Source organism: Argiope bruennichi, chromosome 1 (genome assembly GCF_947563725.1).
Source record: "Argiope bruennichi chromosome 1, qqArgBrue1.1, whole genome shotgun sequence".
Classification (NCBI taxonomy): domain Eukaryota; kingdom Metazoa; phylum Arthropoda; class Arachnida; order Araneae; family Araneidae; genus Argiope; species Argiope bruennichi.
In genome coordinates, this window is record NC_079151.1 from 55935670 (window position 1) to 55954142 (window position 18473).

The 18473-nt window shown below is 27.3% G+C and overlaps 1 protein-coding gene across 1 annotated transcript in view; it reads left to right on the forward strand.

Annotated features, from left to right (window-relative positions):
• LOC129965319 (periostin-like) overlaps positions 1 to 18473 on the forward strand; it is a 46726-nt gene that overhangs the window by 9617 nt on the left and 18636 nt on the right. The window contains exons 3-10 of the mRNA XM_056079172.1: positions 4792 to 4918; positions 7445 to 7647; positions 11476 to 11659; positions 13459 to 13557; positions 13706 to 13816; positions 15774 to 15932; positions 17321 to 17509; positions 17621 to 17847. Coding sequence (XP_055935147.1) covers positions 4792 to 4918; positions 7445 to 7647; positions 11476 to 11659; positions 13459 to 13557; positions 13706 to 13816; positions 15774 to 15932; positions 17321 to 17509; positions 17621 to 17847 — 1299 coding nt within the window. The remainder of the gene's footprint in view (positions 1 to 4791; positions 4919 to 7444; positions 7648 to 11475; positions 11660 to 13458; positions 13558 to 13705; positions 13817 to 15773; positions 15933 to 17320; positions 17510 to 17620; positions 17848 to 18473) is intronic.

The following is an 18473-nucleotide window of genomic DNA, read 5'->3' on the forward strand; positions in this document are numbered from 1 at the left end:
TTTACCAATTTTGTAGTTACAGTCAATAGAGGATTTCTCAATAAGCTGATTAGAAGATCATCGAGGTCTGTTAAACTAAAGGAGACCGCAAGGCTATTACTCCAATTATTATTTAAATAAATTTATGAGAAATACAAACTTTTTGAATTATAATATATAAGGTGTAGTTATGTATTATATAATGTTATGATTAAAAATTATAAAAAACATTGATCGAAGTATAAATAATTATTTTTAATATATTAAAGTATTTATTATTAATGAACTAATTATGTTTCATTCCATTTGGTATCTCTGTTAAAATAATTTTTAATATTATATTTGCTTGAAATTAGTAGTTTTTCTTACATTAAGTACATTTAACATTAAGTAATAATTATGAACAATTTTTCAAGAATTTTATTACGTTAGTCATTCTTTCCATGATATACTTATTTAATAAATAAGTAAATAAATAAAAACCTGCACATTTCCGCAGTGTTATAATGATAAAACATAAATTAAAATAACTCATAACCACGATATTAGTAAAAAATGTGAAACTAAATTTTGCCAGTCTTTAAAAGTCTCATAAAGTGCATTGTTTTGGGTCACAAATGGCTACAATTTTATTTTTGTAAAATTAATTCGCACGATAAATGTTTAAAAATTTTCCATATTTGATATATTTTGTAAGCGAGCTCTGTCAATTCGTATTAAAAGTTATTCATATATTTTTTATTGATACCTTTAGTTATCAACTAGAATTTCCATTAAACAAAATAATAGTAAAATTAATTTTATAAATGAAATTAACAGTCCTCATTATGTGCCACTTAATTTTGCAAGATTATCTGTATAGAACTATTTAAATAATTATATTTTCTAACGTATATATATATATATATATATATATATATATATATATATATATATATATATATATATATATATATATATATATATATATATATATATATATATATATATATATATATATATATATATATATAATATATATATAACGTTTGAAGTAAAAGTTAATTGCAAGAATTTTAATTTATCTTTAATTTGATAGTTTAATTTGCAAATATTTTCATTGAAAGCATATTTCTAAACAATTTATCCAACATTCAAGTTAGAAGCTATAAAAGAAAGGTCATATGTTAGAGCAGATGTTATGGTTATTTTGAACTACTGCCAAATGACAGGAGTCATCTCAATCGACATCCTATCTCCAAAACTTCCAAGCCACACTAGCAAGAAAAAGTTTAACCTTTAATACATTTAACGCGCAGTTGTATAAATGGTATTTAAAATTGTTCATTTACATAGCCGATCTTCCGTGAAATTGAGTCTGGTACCTGTGACTTCTCCACCTGAACTCCATAATTTCCAAATATATCTACTGAAATCTCGTTCTGAAGATTTAATTTCCACATAATAACAATTTTAATTTGAAAAGATTCAGATATCTTTATATGTACATTTTAATTAAATGTATATCAATTATGTAAAAAAAATGTGAATATTTTGAATCGCAAGAAAAAATACAGCTTTTTCTAATAAATTTAAAATTTTCCTAAATAAACCACAACTTTGTTTCTTTTTCCAGACTACATTATGCACCTAGAATATAAGTGTTTACATTTTTTATTCATTAATTGCATAGAGTGAATTAACTTTTCAGCCTCACTATAATTGCGCATACAAATTATTAAAAAGTCCCAAATCAGATATATTTTGAGATAATTTTATTTTTCAAAATATTACTATTTCCAAGTGAAATTTATAAATATTCTTTAATGGCTTGTATTGTCAAAGAAAAACTTGTGGAACAAAACTGAAAAATAACTTAACTCACAAATATTAACTGCATAGAGAAATGATATATCTTTTCAAATATTTTTATTTATCTGTAGGAAATTTATGCCTGTTGTAGTATCAATCAGTTCAAAAATAATTTAATATATTTTAAAATAATAATTGTCCTGGTTTAAAAGTTTATGGTGGTATAAATAACGCAATGCTTTTGAAGTAAAGATTTTTTTTTTTTTTACAAATTTAACTTCTTCCCTTACAGTAGAATTCAATTTTAGAACAATTCCACGAAAGTCAGTAATTTAATCTATCTAAATAAAAAGATCGTTCAAAATTACATTACATTTCTAAAAAGAGTATCATGCTAACGTATTTTAAACTCTATATAAAAGCATTTGGTATAATTATTCAGCTAAATTTTCAGATTTTTCAAAAATTCTTTGGCTAAAATTTCAGATTTTTATTGTATAATAAAACTGTAAAAATTGTAAAAAAAAAAAAAAAAAAAAAAAACATTTGTAAAAAAGGAAGAAAAAAAAAAAAACAACTAAAAAATTTACAGGTTTAGCGTCTGCTGATGGAATAAGTTCCATGTTGCAGAAGTTTGGCTGCGGTTGCTGCTTAATTTTACCTGGATTAGTTGAATGTTTCATTCTATCATCGATTTGTGTTATCAGATTTAATTTACCTATTTATAGATCTTTCAAACTCAAATGGTCATAAATCAGATTATAGACTTAACTATTGACTTTGTTAGCAACACTGAAGTCATAGTTATCAGTTTAGTTTAGTTTTTTCTCTATTTTACATAGTTTTCTTTATTTAGCTAAGGTCACGAAATACCGAATTCAGCTTAAACATGGCAAAGTAGCAGTTCGTCGTTTAAAAATGCCTGTTTTGATATAGAGGATGAACTTTTTGTTGGTTACCTTAACCAAATTTATATTCATATAATCTATAAATGAAGCAAATTTAGGTGAGAGCAATAAATACTTGAAAAACTATTTTTATTATTCAATATATCAATACTATTATCCACTATCTTTTCATTTAAAAATTTAGTATTTAATAATTCACAAGAAAAATTTTTAGTTATTGTTTTTTAGTTTATTTGCTGGAAAATTCCAATAGATTTTCTTTAAAACACACTAAATTAGATTTTTTAAAAAATATTCCGAATGGCGTGTCTTAGAAAACTGGTTTTTTATCCTACCTCTTCCGAACTATTCTACTAACCTTGGAGTTAACTCTTCAGAGAGTAACAGAAATTTCCCAGAAAACGTCTTTCAATACAAAATAAAACTCTCTGTAATCCCATTATGAAAACAGTTTTCAAGAGAAGTAATTGCTTCGATGCTTAAAAGACACTTAAGAGAGAGATGCCCAGATGCCTTTTCTGGGAAAGGCGGCACGACCATTTAATATTAAGTTTTGGTGACCCGTTGAAACCTTTTCCAGCACACCCTTTTATTTCTGAAGGAAATGCGATTTGTAATGAAAAAAGAATCCAACTTGCCTGAGAAGAGTGAGCAGGTAACAATACCCTCAATCATCCAAAATGATAATGATTATCTTTTCGATCCTCTTTTTCGGGGAATAAAATTCCCTAACGTTAAGTTTGTATTTTTATGCGACCCTCTTTTGCTACGTGAAAAATACTTCTGGGGAAAAAAAGCTGTGAATGCTTATGAAAAAAAAAGAATTCTTATGAAAAATGTAAATAAAATTATAAAATGTAACGTAAATAAATAATTTACATTACATATAAATGTAATGTAAATTGTATGCTTTAAAAAATACTTTAAGTGATTAAATATTATATATTAAATATTTTTTTAATTGTCTCAAAATTTTCAGAGTTCAAATATTTAGTGTAGATAAATTAGCGATTTTTGAAAATTGTTTGAACTGTAAAACTTATAATTGATGCTACAAGATTTTTCTTCATAATAATTAGTCAAATATCTATAGTAAACTTTAAGCTTACGCAGTTTCTGACTGGGCATGGAAACTTTAAAGCTATTTAAAACGCTTGAATTTGTCGTCAGCTGACAGATGTTCGTGCTACAGTGGTGCAATCCAGGATACCAAACATTTGATATTTGAACGCATCAAATTTATTCCCGAAAGACGAATGGAATTGCCTTCTAAAGAATAATATAGCTTGCTCTCCCTATTAAGCTGCTTTTTTACAAAGCAAATTTTCTTTCATTTCCTTTTTTTACTGTATTATTTAGACTTTATTTCTGGGTGTTTGTCTACATGTATTTGAATATTAAATTGTATGCTTGATGTATTTGTATTTTAAAGATTTTATTTTTATTTGATCATGATTCTCCAATAGTATTATATCATTTTTCTGTATTTTTCTTTTAGTATGTGAGCAATTTTGTTTTAATTTTTGTTTGTATTTCTGTATTTTCTTATCCCTCCCTTTTTTTGTGTTTGTGTCTGCATCCTTAATACTTGAAATTTCTTCCACTATCAATTGTGTACTGACTTACATTTGTAAGCCTTGTGTTGTACTTGTTGGCACACAAGGAGTTTATACTTCGAGATTCAAAAAAATATCCATAGTTCAAAAAATTTCTTTTTTTAGCGAAAAAAAGTAAATTTTAAAATACTGTATAAAATGTAATCATCTAAATATTATAATGAGAACATTTACTATTCAACATCAGCCTTTACAAAAACAATTCCAAATATGCTTCAATATTTTAAACAAAATACAATATGCAAATAAATTTATTCTTCCGAAACAAGGAAGAAAATAAAATTATTGGGTTTATATAGCATTCACTTGCTTTGAATAGATGTGATATTTATGGGGACTAAAAATATGTCCTTATATGGATTCTATAATTCTGAAATAATTATTAAATTTAGTAAAAAATCTCGATGTATCTCTCTTATTTCACATATTAAATTTTAATGGGTGAATTATTTTTATTTTTTATGTCTAATCCTAGTCTTAAATCTGATTTCTTGCAGCCGGTTTTATATGACCCGAGAGTTATTCCTCGAGTAAATCTATTAGGAGTTTTACACCGGATGAGACTTCGGAGGATAGCGGCACTCATAGAAGCCACTCAACTGCAACCATATTTGCGTCAAGCTGGTAAGAAAAAATATTCCATATTTATTTTTATACATAGATGACCTATTTTATGAAAATAAAAGGAGTGTCTAGGTAAAGTAACGAGCATTGCGTTACTGATGAGACTATTTGCAGCATCTTCTGGCAGCAAAATCTTGAATCAACGATTGTACGTGAAAATGGGACGAAATGCAGGAAAGTGGCCACTTGAAAAATTGTAGAGCGCCACCGACTTAGCATAAAAACATAAGCTCGTTTCAGTATTCCGAGATTACTCCTTTTCGAGATTCTACCTCACTAAGGGCTGAGACGCCCTAAGGAGTGCGCTTTTCCTCAATTATTCGTTAGTTTTGACCTTGACTTTTATCCCATTAGATAATTTTCTGTCCCCCCCCTCACGTATATGTGAGTGTCGTGTTGTTTCTGATCATGCAATTTTAGCTCAAAATTGCGTAATGGTTTGCTTATATGGTTAGTTCAAGGAGCTAGACTTGGTAAAGTATGAAGTTTCACACAAAGTATGAAACTCAGATTCCATATAAGCTAAATAGCTTTCAGGAGTGGCTAGAAGAATATTCTATATAATATCATTAAATATGACAGATATTATCTACCGATTTTAACCCCAAAATATTATGAAAAAACTCAATAAAAAATTAAAAAAAAGATGTTTTAGGATAGCGAATTGTTATTTTGTAAAAAAGTGAATTACCTAATTTTAAGAACAGAAATTATCTATTTATTTATCATAATTCAATCTTTAGGCTTTTTACTGTAAATAAAAATTGATTATTGAGAATTATTATCTTTTTCCGACAATGTTACGAGTTGTCCATATATATATATATATATATATATATATATATATATATATATATATATATTTGTATTGTTACATCAAAAAATTCAATTCCTAATAAGAAATTCTGGAAAACGTCTTAACTTTATCATCTTTTTTAGGACTTTAATATTCCATACTTTGTGTGAAACTTCATACTTTACCAAGTCTAGTCTTCAGGACCGGAGGTACCAAGTTCGGAACCCGATTCCGCGGTTCGAAATTAATAGGTCCATCCCGAAGTAGCTCTAGTGTCGCTTTAAAAATTTGACATTAATATAACTAAACTAAACTCATACTTTATCGAACCAAAAAGTACGTCTCTCTTGTTTTAACATTAATAAAGGGATATATGCGTCAAAAATTTCTGAGATTAGTTCATTAAACATCAATAAATCCACCTGGAATTATGCTTGCAACTGAATAAGAAAGTGTGATTGAGTTATTAACCATTGTTATTATATGACGCTTTGAGGATCAAGTACCGCATGAAGAAAAATTGCAATATACAGTTTATCTGAACATTCTCTGTTATTCAGTTTACTTTATAGAGTGGAAAAATAATGGGATCCTAGAAAAGTTAGAGTGATTTATAATCTTTCAATAAATGATAATATTAGATGTGGTAACAACATGCATTGTTTGATTAATCAAACATTAAATTTCTCATTCAAAATTTCTGAAATATTATCAATGATACAACGAAGTTCCCCAATCAATAGTTAAGTTTGATTTGAAAAGATAAATGAAGGACTGCTAAATATAAACCAGTTATTTATTCGAAACTCATTTGTTAAAAACATAACTTAAAAATAACATTTGTTAAAAAGCAAACATAACACAACAGTTTTAAAGATAGAATTAAACTCAAAATGAAAGTAATAGATAAAGATAATTCGATTAATTTTAATCACTAAATTTATTAAATAAAAATAGATGCTAAACATTTATGTGGGTAATTTTCTGTTCCTGGAAGTATTATAAGTACACTTAGAGATAAAGTTAATTTCATTCCTTTACTTTGAAATGGTTTTAAGAATTCAGCTATTGAGTGAAGTTTAATACTGAACACTGATTTCACAGCACGGAAAATTACTTTTATTTTGAATTTTATTAAAATGAAATTTTTTGACAATTCAAAAAACTTTTTCCTTGTGAATATTCCAGGAGATTCGTTAGTATATTTCCTTGAGAAAGTTTTGACACTTGGCTTTTTGTCTGTTTTTAATTAATTTTACATTTCAGGTTAATTGAATTCAATTCTCCTTGAGAAATTAAATCCATCCTTCATTAATCTGTGTGGTGTTCATTTTCAAGGAAATAGAAACTTTCCTTTTCGTCAAAATAAATTTTCAATAATCAAATTTTTATTTACAGGGAAAACATTTTACTAAGGGAGTAATGTTTTTTTTGTTTTTTTTGATTCAAGGAATTTGTTTTTCTTTTAATTATGTTCCTAGAATGTGTTACTATATTTACTTAATTTATAATGAAATTTCTTGCTATTTATTTTCTTAGAAAATTTCTGGCATATGAATTTGAATTCCAGGATTGGCATAGTGGAAATTTTCAAATTCGAGTTTTAATTTAAATTATAGATAATCTTAAGTACTCATTAAGTTTTTTTTTTAAATTTTGATGCTACTTAGTACAAAAAATTTTTCAATATAAGGGACACCAATCTTGTTTAATAATCACATTTTATGCAGGCCCTATCACTCTGTTTGCCCCTACCGATGAAGCTTTTGCATTGTCGAATATACCAAATGATCCAAGGCATTTACGAGAGTTTGTGCTCCAACACGTTGTTCAAGGCCGCGTGATGCCAACGGACGTCCGCAATGATGTCACTCTACCAAGTTTAAGGCCAAGTGCAACACCTCTTCGATTTAATGTATATGAGGGCGGACAGGTAAGCTAAAAAGATGGTCGTTAGCTTGGAATTGAGTCAAATTTGTATTTAAAAAATTTATATACTTTTAAAAACGATGTAAACGGAAGACTTAAATACACATTTTAAACTGTTTAAATTCGCTGTATTTTTTAAAAAATTTAAGTTAAACTTAAAAGATTTCTGATGATATTATATTTAAAAGGAGAATAGGATTATTTTATGCGAAATATGCAGCATATAATACTAAAATCCAAAAGCAGATACGTTAATAATTTTACGAAAAAAACTTTGAATGAAAGTATTATTATGGTATGTGTGAAAATCACACGGTATGAAATATAATATATACGTTGCCGCTAAAGCTCGAAAACCAATAAAGTGTAGATTATCTGGCTAATCTGCAGATTAATTAATTTGCTCCGTTAAAATGCGGAATCAAGCACTTTAACTAGGTAATGTGTACATTAGCGGCTTCTGTATTGTTAAAGTTCAAAACTTTGTTCCTCTCATTTCCTTTCGGTTATTTTTCATCAATTGTATGCGATATCTGGATTCAGCATTTGCAAAGAGAGAATTTTAACGAAAGATGATTCCTTGCTGTAGAAATATCTTTACGTTATATAGCAATGAAACAATCCTTATAATATAATTTAAATGCACGCTATGATCATGAATACGCACTTAGACGATTTTAATAATCATACAAAATAGTTCATAAATTTGTGCTTTAGTATAAAAGTTTTGTTTCTGATAAGAGTTCTTTGAGGTTATATTGGTTAAAGATAATTAGCTGAATACAGAATTAATTATCTTCCTAGAATGAAGGAAAGCATTTTATTTTCTTTTTAAAATACTGGCTTCTGGCCGATAACTTTTGAATTTATAAATCATTTAATCCAAAAGAAAAAGCAAGGGTACGAATGTTTAATTAAATATCGTCCAAAGTAAATTTAACATCATTATGATTATGTTAGTTTCGTATTAATTTGTTGCTCATAGTTGCCTAATAATGCTTTGAGATTTAACTCACAAAATAATCATACTGCCTCTGATGTTCTCTCAATTCAAAAATAAACTAACAACTTGCATATATCTTAAAATTTTCAAATGACTCTTTCGTTATTTAAATATGACTTTATGCATTTTTCATTGAGAAAGATAATGTGAAATTATGCAGTAAAACGAATGATACTTTCATTTGCATACATATAAAGGAAGGTCTGTAAATGAAATATGCGCTATCAAAATGCAGTCGTGAATAGCATAGCATTATCAACAGTAAAAATGTCAAATGCCGGTAATAAAAATATTATTTATTGTGAATGACAGAGGAAAGGTATTTGACGATGAATATTAATTTTGTTTCAGGACCACTTTTTAAATTCAAACTAAGTATTAAATATTAGTGAAATGGAATTTACTTTGCTAAGTTTAAGGAGAACATCACGGTATATTTTTAGAAATAAACGTCATCTATCAACATAATTCAATCATAATTATAATATGATGGATAAAAAATATAATTGTTCTTTCTAATCTGTTTACTTATCATTTGCAGCATATATCATCCAAAATAAAAAAATAGCCACTTCTAATAAGGTATTACAGAGCATGTCTTCCAAGATTTTTATATTACGCTAATAACTTGTAAAAGAAATTTTCAAATTTGCTTTCATTGCATGTAATAACAAAATTTTTGAAGCTTCAAATTCTTCTGGTTTTTGGGTCTATAATAATATTTTTCTACTCTTGCATCTATGATGATACTTTTTAAGTGTACAGGGATACAATTATAGATCAGAAATAAATTATAAATTATCTCTAAGATATTAAGAAATTTTTCATTGGAATTTTTAAATGAGTTTGTTCATTTGATGAGATTTTTAAAACTGCATATGGTTGAAGTTTAAACTATTACATTGATATTAAACTAACTATATACTAAACTAATAACTAATACATAGTAAACAAGAGTTTTAATTTAATCTATAACAATAGTTTAAACTAAAACTGTTGTTATAATTTAAATCAAAATACTATTTATAGCCTAGAATAATTTTTTTCTCAGAATAAAATGAGTGAAACTATTTATCATAACGAGGATTCAATTTTACCACCAGCATAATTTTTATTATTTTTTTCATGATGAAAGTGAAAGATATCTTCGAATATTTTGGAATACTGACTTAAATGATTGCATTTTTTTTGGTATAATTTATATAGAATGATATTATCGCGTTTCTTAATAATCATTTCTCATAAAAAATGGAATAGAAATTTAATGTGCAAATTATAATGTTAATTGCATATCTTAATCTATAATTATATAAAGCTTAATGTGTATGTGTGTATATGTGTTGGCACTCTACAGGCCAGACCGTTCTACCTGTTGCTACCAAATTTGGCACATGCATACCTTGGAGGTCGGGAATGTGCACCTGGGGTCCCTTTTTTTGAATTTTTAATTAGGATTTTAATTATTAATTAAAAACTAACTTTCCCGCCAAAAAAATCTTTTCATTTCCCCACCGCCAAATGAGTACGGATTCAGTTTTTTTTCCCCACTCTAAAGACGATAGGCTTAAGAAATTTTCGGCAGATTATTTCAAAGGATTCTGTTCATTTTCTTAATGTTTGATGCATTTAAAATTAAACATTGTTAATGAATCGATCTTTCAGATTCATTCTGAAGTACTTTTAAATTAAAATAAAACAGAATAAAGGAAATTAAAAATTTCCAATCTGCATAGCATTACCCCAACCGGAGTAAAAAATTCACGTATTTGCGTTACCATAATTGCCGTTGAAAATTCACGCATGCGCATTGTGTTCTGATTGTTGACAACTATTTTCAACGGATAAGAACTTGGTTTTGAAGGTTTAATATGTTTTCGATAGATTATTTCAAACGATTCTGTTTATTTTTTCAGTATTTGATGCATTTAAAACTAAACATTGTTAATGAATCGATCTGTTCATGATGAATCTGAGAAAATTTTGTTGAAAACTTCTTGAGATATTATATAAATTAAGAAAAACATTCTTTAGTGCCCATAAGGTTTAAATACTCAGCGACTCTGTTTTCAGCACTCATATTTAAAAAAAAATGCTTCGTTTCAGTAAAAAAAAATATTATTATATTTATTGCAGTTTAATCATTTCCACTTTAATTTAAAGCATAATTTCTACGGGAGCTAATAGAAAATTAGAGAGATACATATTACGTTATGGCGGAAGGGCTTTATAATATTATGAGTGAATTACATGACTATTAAAATTTGAAGTTTTAAAATATTTTAATGAAGAAACAATTAAAATGGGAGTTCCATAAAATATTTAATTATTAAAATTTTAACGTGCATTAAGATTGACGAACCGGTTGGTCGCCAAAGGCGGCTAGTTACTTATAAAATAAAAAAATAAATGGGATTATTCAAGAAAATCTGTTTATATTATTAATTGAGCATTGAAATTCACTCGCATCCTATTTTATAAATGAAAGATTTGATTAATATAATTGAAATGCATTTATGGATTTAAAAACATTTGGAAAATTAAATTCAAATCTTTTCATGTACTTTTGAAAACTAATCAGAACTTGAGAGCAATTACTGACATTTGTATTCTTTTCATTTTAAATTAATTTCAATCCGTTTCACTAATGCTGATATATTCAGACCTTATAACGTATTTAGATATTTATAATTGATACAGCTTTATCTATTATAATTGTTTTGGTCATTAAATATTACGTAAACAAACAATTGATATCGAGAAAAAATTATAAATTAATCTCTTTGTTAAAATAAATTTTTAGCTCTCAAAATATTATTGTTTTTTTTATAGATGCTGAGTGTATCAGGATCTCAATTTCTGGACGACGCTCGAGATATTGAAAATATCAGGATCCAGCCAATAGACAGAGTGTTATATCCCATTTCTAATGAGGATTTGATGAGCGAAGTGAGACTAACTTTTCCCCGCATGCATGAAATGCTCATGAAAACATCTCTTACGCCGAAGTTATTGAGTGAGTTGAAAATGAATTCGTTGAGTTGAAATGAAATTAATGAGTTGAAATGAATTAGTTGAGTTGAAATGAAATTAGTGAGTTGAAATGAAATTAGTGAGTTGAAATGAAAATTAAATGCATGAAACAAAATTGTAAACGCTAAAAAGAGATTAGCAGCTAAAAAAATATTAGTTGTACATGTTTGAACTGAAAATTGAAATACTACTTTTGTTACTTTTTCAATTTGAAATTATTATATACTTTAAACAGAAGTAATTTTTTGCATAATAGCATCATTTCATTCTAAATCTTCGTGTACGATGAAATTCAGTGTAATATATAAGTTAGCAAATTATATTTATTCTGTTTCTTGAGATCACAATATAAATACAAAGGATGTTGAAAACAAATCAAGGCATTGCATCAAATAATAATAAAATTTAAAAAAATCAAGTCATTGAATAAAAAAATACCATAAGACAAATATACTTCAACCGCGTCAGAATATATAATTTTGATAGGCATTAGGGAGCCGCCCTGGTGAAGGCCCCAACTTCGAAACCGAGACGTTCCGTTTCCGGTTATGGACATCAGCTGTGCCTGGAAACCCAGGGAATCGTAGAAACTTGAATAGGGGGACGATAATTCAGGTACCTTCCTCGACGTCTAACCGCAATTCAAAATCCATCTTAAAATAATCTTAATGTTGCTTTAAAACGGCACGTTAATATAACTAAACTGAACCAAACAGTAAAGTAACTCTTACATTATCAGGTAATTTTTGAAGTTTGTTTAGATTAATATAGCTAATAACCTGTTTAATTCTTTTCAAAATATTAAAATCTGGATTTAGATTTAGATGATATGTGTGAGAAATTTCAATATATCCTTTCAAAATGATGACTTTGGTATATTCTTCTTCCTTTCTATGCGTATGATTCCTTAATGCCGATGTTTACTTGTTCTTGTTAATCATCATTAGTATTAAATGTAGCCATTACATATGGAATAATACAAAAGAACAGGGGAATAAAACTATTTACGGAAAAATTAGAGAACAACCTGATTAGTTTTGTTGTGAAAGTACATCATATGGTTTAGTGATGCAGCGTTTTGTACCAATGTAGGAAAAATATTAACGCGTAATTAAACAGGGTGACAAAGATTTATTTAGAATGATCCAGAAAGAGTCATTGCATTTTTTCGGGGGAAAAAACAAGCTCATTGAATGTGGAATCCTCTCCTACAACAGAATCAAAGATAATAATATTTTTTTAAGAATCTTTTTAAGCAGAATAATTATTTCAAAAAATGAGCAACTTCATTTGTTTGCTACTAATTGCACATTGCAACAAAAATCTAATGATAAGCTTTCATCATTTCATTTTATTGTATTTGTTTTTACAATATATCCATAGCCGTGAATTTCATTATTAATGAATTTACTTTTATGATAGAAATGAATATGTTTCAATATTTACCTGAACGAAACATTGTGAAAAATTTCAGTCATATAGCGAGTAATAATTAGGGAATAAATATTTCAAAATAAACCAAGAAAGATATTTTCAGCCTTGAGTTACGTTATTTTTTTTCTTTTTTCTTCTATTGATTGCAAACTGAATAAATAGTCCATCTAAAGTTTTAATATTTGATTCCTACGAAAAAATCTGTGACTTTAATTTAAATAACTTCATATTTATAGGATTCTTACTAAACTACTTTCAAACTATTTTTAAAAAATTCAAATCTATTTATTATTTTGCTACGTTAGCAAATTTTATTAAGCGTTTTAATATCTAAATTCCTCATTCCAGGTGGTACTTTCACACTTTTCTCTCCAACAGAAGAAGCATTTGCAGCACTGAATCCAGAAGTTAGGGAAAAATTAATGCAAAATTCTACTCTATTAACAAGTGGGTATCATTTATACTTGGAATTGAATTTTCAGTAAAATTATAGAATTTTCAATCCGTTTTGGATTATATTCGGAAAGTTAGCTTATAATTATCTTGCTCTTAACAGGTTTTATTTTATAAACTAATAAAATATATTGATTTCTAGAAGTTCTTCTGAATCATATTGTCCCTGGCACTCACTACAGCGCAGTTCTTGCCCATGGATATGCGATGAGATCATTAGGAGGAGAACCTATTCACATCACCAACAGAAGAGGTAAAAAATAAAAAAATCTGCTACTTAATAATAAACTGAAATTGATACTCGAAGCTGTACTTAAAATTTATAAAGGTTTGTTGTAAAATGAAGAAATATAAAAGATAAAATATGGAAATTCACGGTATATTTCACGCACCTGTTATTAATAGCATGTCATCAATTTTAATAACTAATAAATGATGAACTTCGACATGTCAGTAAAGTTAAAAATAAAGTTTCAGTAACTCAGTTTTTTTTTCTAATTTCAGTTTAAATATTTAAGTGCATTTTTTTATTATTTTTGTCATATTTAATAATCCTATGAGAATTTATTTTAATACCTTGTTCGATCTTTGTACTGCTCATCTCAAGATCCCGAGACTAGCACTTTTCGGCGATTGTACTTTGCTAAGGGTTAACGCGGAAAGATGAGCAGTTGTTGCACCTTCTGATTCCGCGAATAATCCCAGTTCACACTATTGCTAAATGTAAACATCTCCTCTTTTCATCTTTCCTCTAACCCTTTTTTCACGAATCAAACTTTCCTGATGCATGCGCAAAAGATGGAGGGTTTCCGAATCCGAGAATTTTTATGCTTTATTAAAAGTGTTAATTAATTTTAGAAACACTAAAATTAGCTTCTGGTGAGAATTTCAATCTTATCCATAATTTCCTCTTCTTCTATAATACTTTCTTTACATCAATATTATATTTGATTTATTTAGAAAAATGGTATTTAATATAACTAAATTTTTTTCTTAACGATCTCATGTTGCTTACCTTCTTCATGAAGTTTTCATTAGATTGGACTTGTTGTTTCAATAATATTTCATTGATTTAATGTTTCCAGTGTAAAAAATATGGTAATATTTGACTTGAGTACATTAAGTACACTTGCTAAGACGGAGAAAAATACGAAATGCTGAGCATGTGTGAAGAAATAATATTCTAATGAGCACTCTCATGCTATTCTTTTCTAAATTAAAAACACAACTCATCTGATAGTAGGAGATGCTTGTTTCATAAACATTTTTTTAATGGATAGACTATAGTATTTAAAGGTTGTTTTTTCTTAAATTTCCATCTGCATATTTTGGTATTTTATTATAATTGTATATATTTTTGCATCTTTCCAATTAGATTTACCAGATAAAAATTAATATGTTTGACCCTAAACAACTATAGATGTTGTGTATTTTATATTTTCATATCATTTCTATGTTTTGAAAAATAATTTTGAAACAATACTGATTTTCAATAATTAGATGTTTAAATCAAAGAATGTATAAATATGTACTCATTAAAAAAACGATGTTACCGTTCCATGATAGGTTCCCATGATAAGTTTTTCAAGCTATCCATTTTTGGGACATTGATATTATCAGATCTTCGTTCCAATTGCATTAGATATTTTGTAAATGTATTTAATATACACCAAAAAATTTATATATAACATTTTCAAATAATTTCTAGATTTTTTTAAAAAGAAATTAGATAACTTTTATTTCCAACAATCATGTCTTCGGATCACAATATTTATAAATTTTTACTTTTATTTAAGAAAATGACAATATATTTTTCCTGTTAGGTTTTGGAAATGCTTTATTTGATGTATATGTGTAACATCGTCTCTTAATTTTAATTCCATTTGCAATTTTGGGAGTGTCTTATACAATAATTTATAAAATAATTATATAATTAGAAAATAAGATTTATTACAGTAACAAACACGAAAAACGAATGATACTTGGTATAAAAATGAGTAGAGTATAAGAATTTATATGCAAAAAATATTGTTTTTTCGTTTTTACTTTAAGTAACAAAATGGAAAAATCATTTATATTCATTTCTTAAAACATTTCATTAAAAATTGTAAAGGTTTTGAAGTTTCATATTTGAATTCAAGGAGAATCTCAGTTTTAAAGAGAGAAAATTAAACATTTAAGACTATTTTAATGCCTCTTTTTCTTTTCAGGCCTCATTTTGGTCAATGGAATTCCCATTGTTAGAACTGATATATCTGTTACAAATGGGGTTATTCATGCCATTAACAGATTGCTTCTCCCACCTGAGTTGTACACTAGAAGAAGACCAGCTACTATGGCTCCACCTCCTAGAACTGATCCAATTCCTGGTAAGTAACATTATTTTTAAAGCTTTAAGAATTTTGATACTGGCTTTACAGATGAAGAAGTTATATACATTAGAAATAGAGAATGCACATTCAAATTCGATAAGTCTCAGACACATTTCACCAAACCATAAGAATTAAACCAAATATTCAATATTTTTTCCACTGAAAATGAAAGATTTGAAATATTTTGTGTGCTTTCTGAAGCAATTATAAATAATTGTCAAATTTAATACCTATTTAAAACATAAGCGTTCTTTTCCTGTTATGCTTTTCAAGCTTTGTTTTATGAAATTTAAAAAAATTAAAAAAAAATTAGATGTTTTTAGGCAGGCACTGGCTTAGGATTCTTTGGTAAGTAAACTACAAGTTATATGAAAAGCACGTTTGCGATCTATTTTAGTGAAAACTTTAGACCTTTACTTCTGAAATGGAGTTTTCCGACAATAGTATTTCGAAAATTAGCAAACGAATTACATTCACAAACAAAAATAAAAATTAGCAAATTCAAAATGTATTTAAGCTAAGAAAAATAAATAATTCTCTTTATAATAAATATTTCTACTATGTACTACTGCACTAAGTTTTCGGTTCTATTCTGAAAATTAATTTTCATCTTTAAGGAACTTTAAAAATTGTCACAATTCATTTGTTTTTCTTAGAAATTTCATTATTTTTTTTTCTTTTTCGATACTGTCATCGACATCAGGTAGGTGACTACGTTAAAAAGTCGATTGTTTGCACAAATATGAAATTATTTTTCTTTAATATTTTTAATGTCTGCTCAGTTTTCTTTGTAAAATTGTTTGAATCTAGCTTCTAAGTTCATTTTTCAGGAAGTTACATTGATTTTTTATATTTGCGTGTATATACATTTTAAGGTTATTATAAGTTTTAAATGCTAATTTCTGGAATTCTAAACTTTGATAAAATTTTCTTGCTAAAAACCGCATAAATGAAAATGAATTGCATACTTTTTGTTCAAATTTGATATAATAATTTTTCAATATGTTCTACAGTTCCTAAACTAGAGAATAAACAATCCATTCATTTAGAAATATTTTATAAATTTTTAATGTTTACCAACGTAAAAAAAAATGAAATTTCATGTCACTATACATATTATTTTTTAGTCCAGAAACTAGGTAATAAATTTTTAAGTTATCTGCAAAATTTTATGCAAATAATTTAATAAAAATAAAAGAGTGTTTATTTTATACCTCTTTTTAGCAAAAAAAAAAAGCCATTTTTTCACTTTTTTGAAAAACATTTGATATTTAACTAGTGTATTTTTGTTTTTCAAAGCGTTTCCAAAAAATTCATCCCGAAGGTAGTTACACACCGTAAAGTTTGGAACCATTTCAGAGTCACTCACTTTTATTTTTCAATAGCTCCTCCACCCTTCGTTAAGGAATATATTCCTGTTCCTGTATACGTGGAGCCCCCACCACCTGTTCCTCGAACACTTACGAAAACTTTGGCTACTCCATTGCAATTACCTGATGGAAGTCAGATGACATTTTCTACAGCCAATTCTCTCTTAAGAAGATCCTTACTACTAAGCACTCTGAAGAATAATGGTTTGTGTTCCATTTTGATTTTATTTTTGAACTCTTGTTATTACTTATAGAGGAATAATACCGAAAAAAATATTGACAAAATATAGTTTAAAAGTCTGATTTCGCATGTAGGTTCTGACACTGGGTACACGATGTTAGTGCCGACGGATGCTGCTTACGCTGCTCTGGGACCAACAGGGCTGGATCAGCTTCGTAGGAACTCTAAACTGTTACGTCGCATGCTGTTGTGCCAGATGGTGGAAGGAAGATTGAACTTATCCAGTAGTGGGGAAGATAAAGATCGACCTATCAGATCTCTAGGAGGAACTATCATTGTTAGTTCGTTCAATGGTGGAAATGTAAGCAACCAACTTGTAACCTCTAAACTGATCAATGACTTAACCGCCCAAGTTAAGTTTTTTCAAAGATGTAGAACAATTAAGGTGAATAAAATTTTAGGACAATAATTGCAAAGAGAGCTTTTTCATAATAAAAACTTTGTTATAATCTTTTGTTAACTACTATTAAATCTGCTACTATACTTTTGATAACTATTAAATCAAAACTTAGTGATAATCTTTTGTTTAATTCACTTTTGATAAATTTTTCAAAATATTTAGGTATATTATGAAAATGAAAAGAAATAATAATTAAAGATAAATACCAAAAGTATAATTTAAAGATCAAAATAATTTAACACTTTAAAGGGCCATTTTTTTCTAGTCATATTTTGTTAAAATATTTTTAGGCTTGAAATTAGAATAAGAAAATTGATTCATTTAGCTTATTAGATAAATTTAATTTGATTAATTAATAATTAAGTAACAAATCAAGACACACATCATTTTGTGTAAAATAAAGAACTGAAGCATCTAAGTTTCTGACTTACTAAAAAATTTGTCAGAACTTATGCCAACCTACATAATTTCATACAAAGATTGATAAATTTGGTGGAAAGAGTACTTCCTATGGCCCTAGAAAGGGT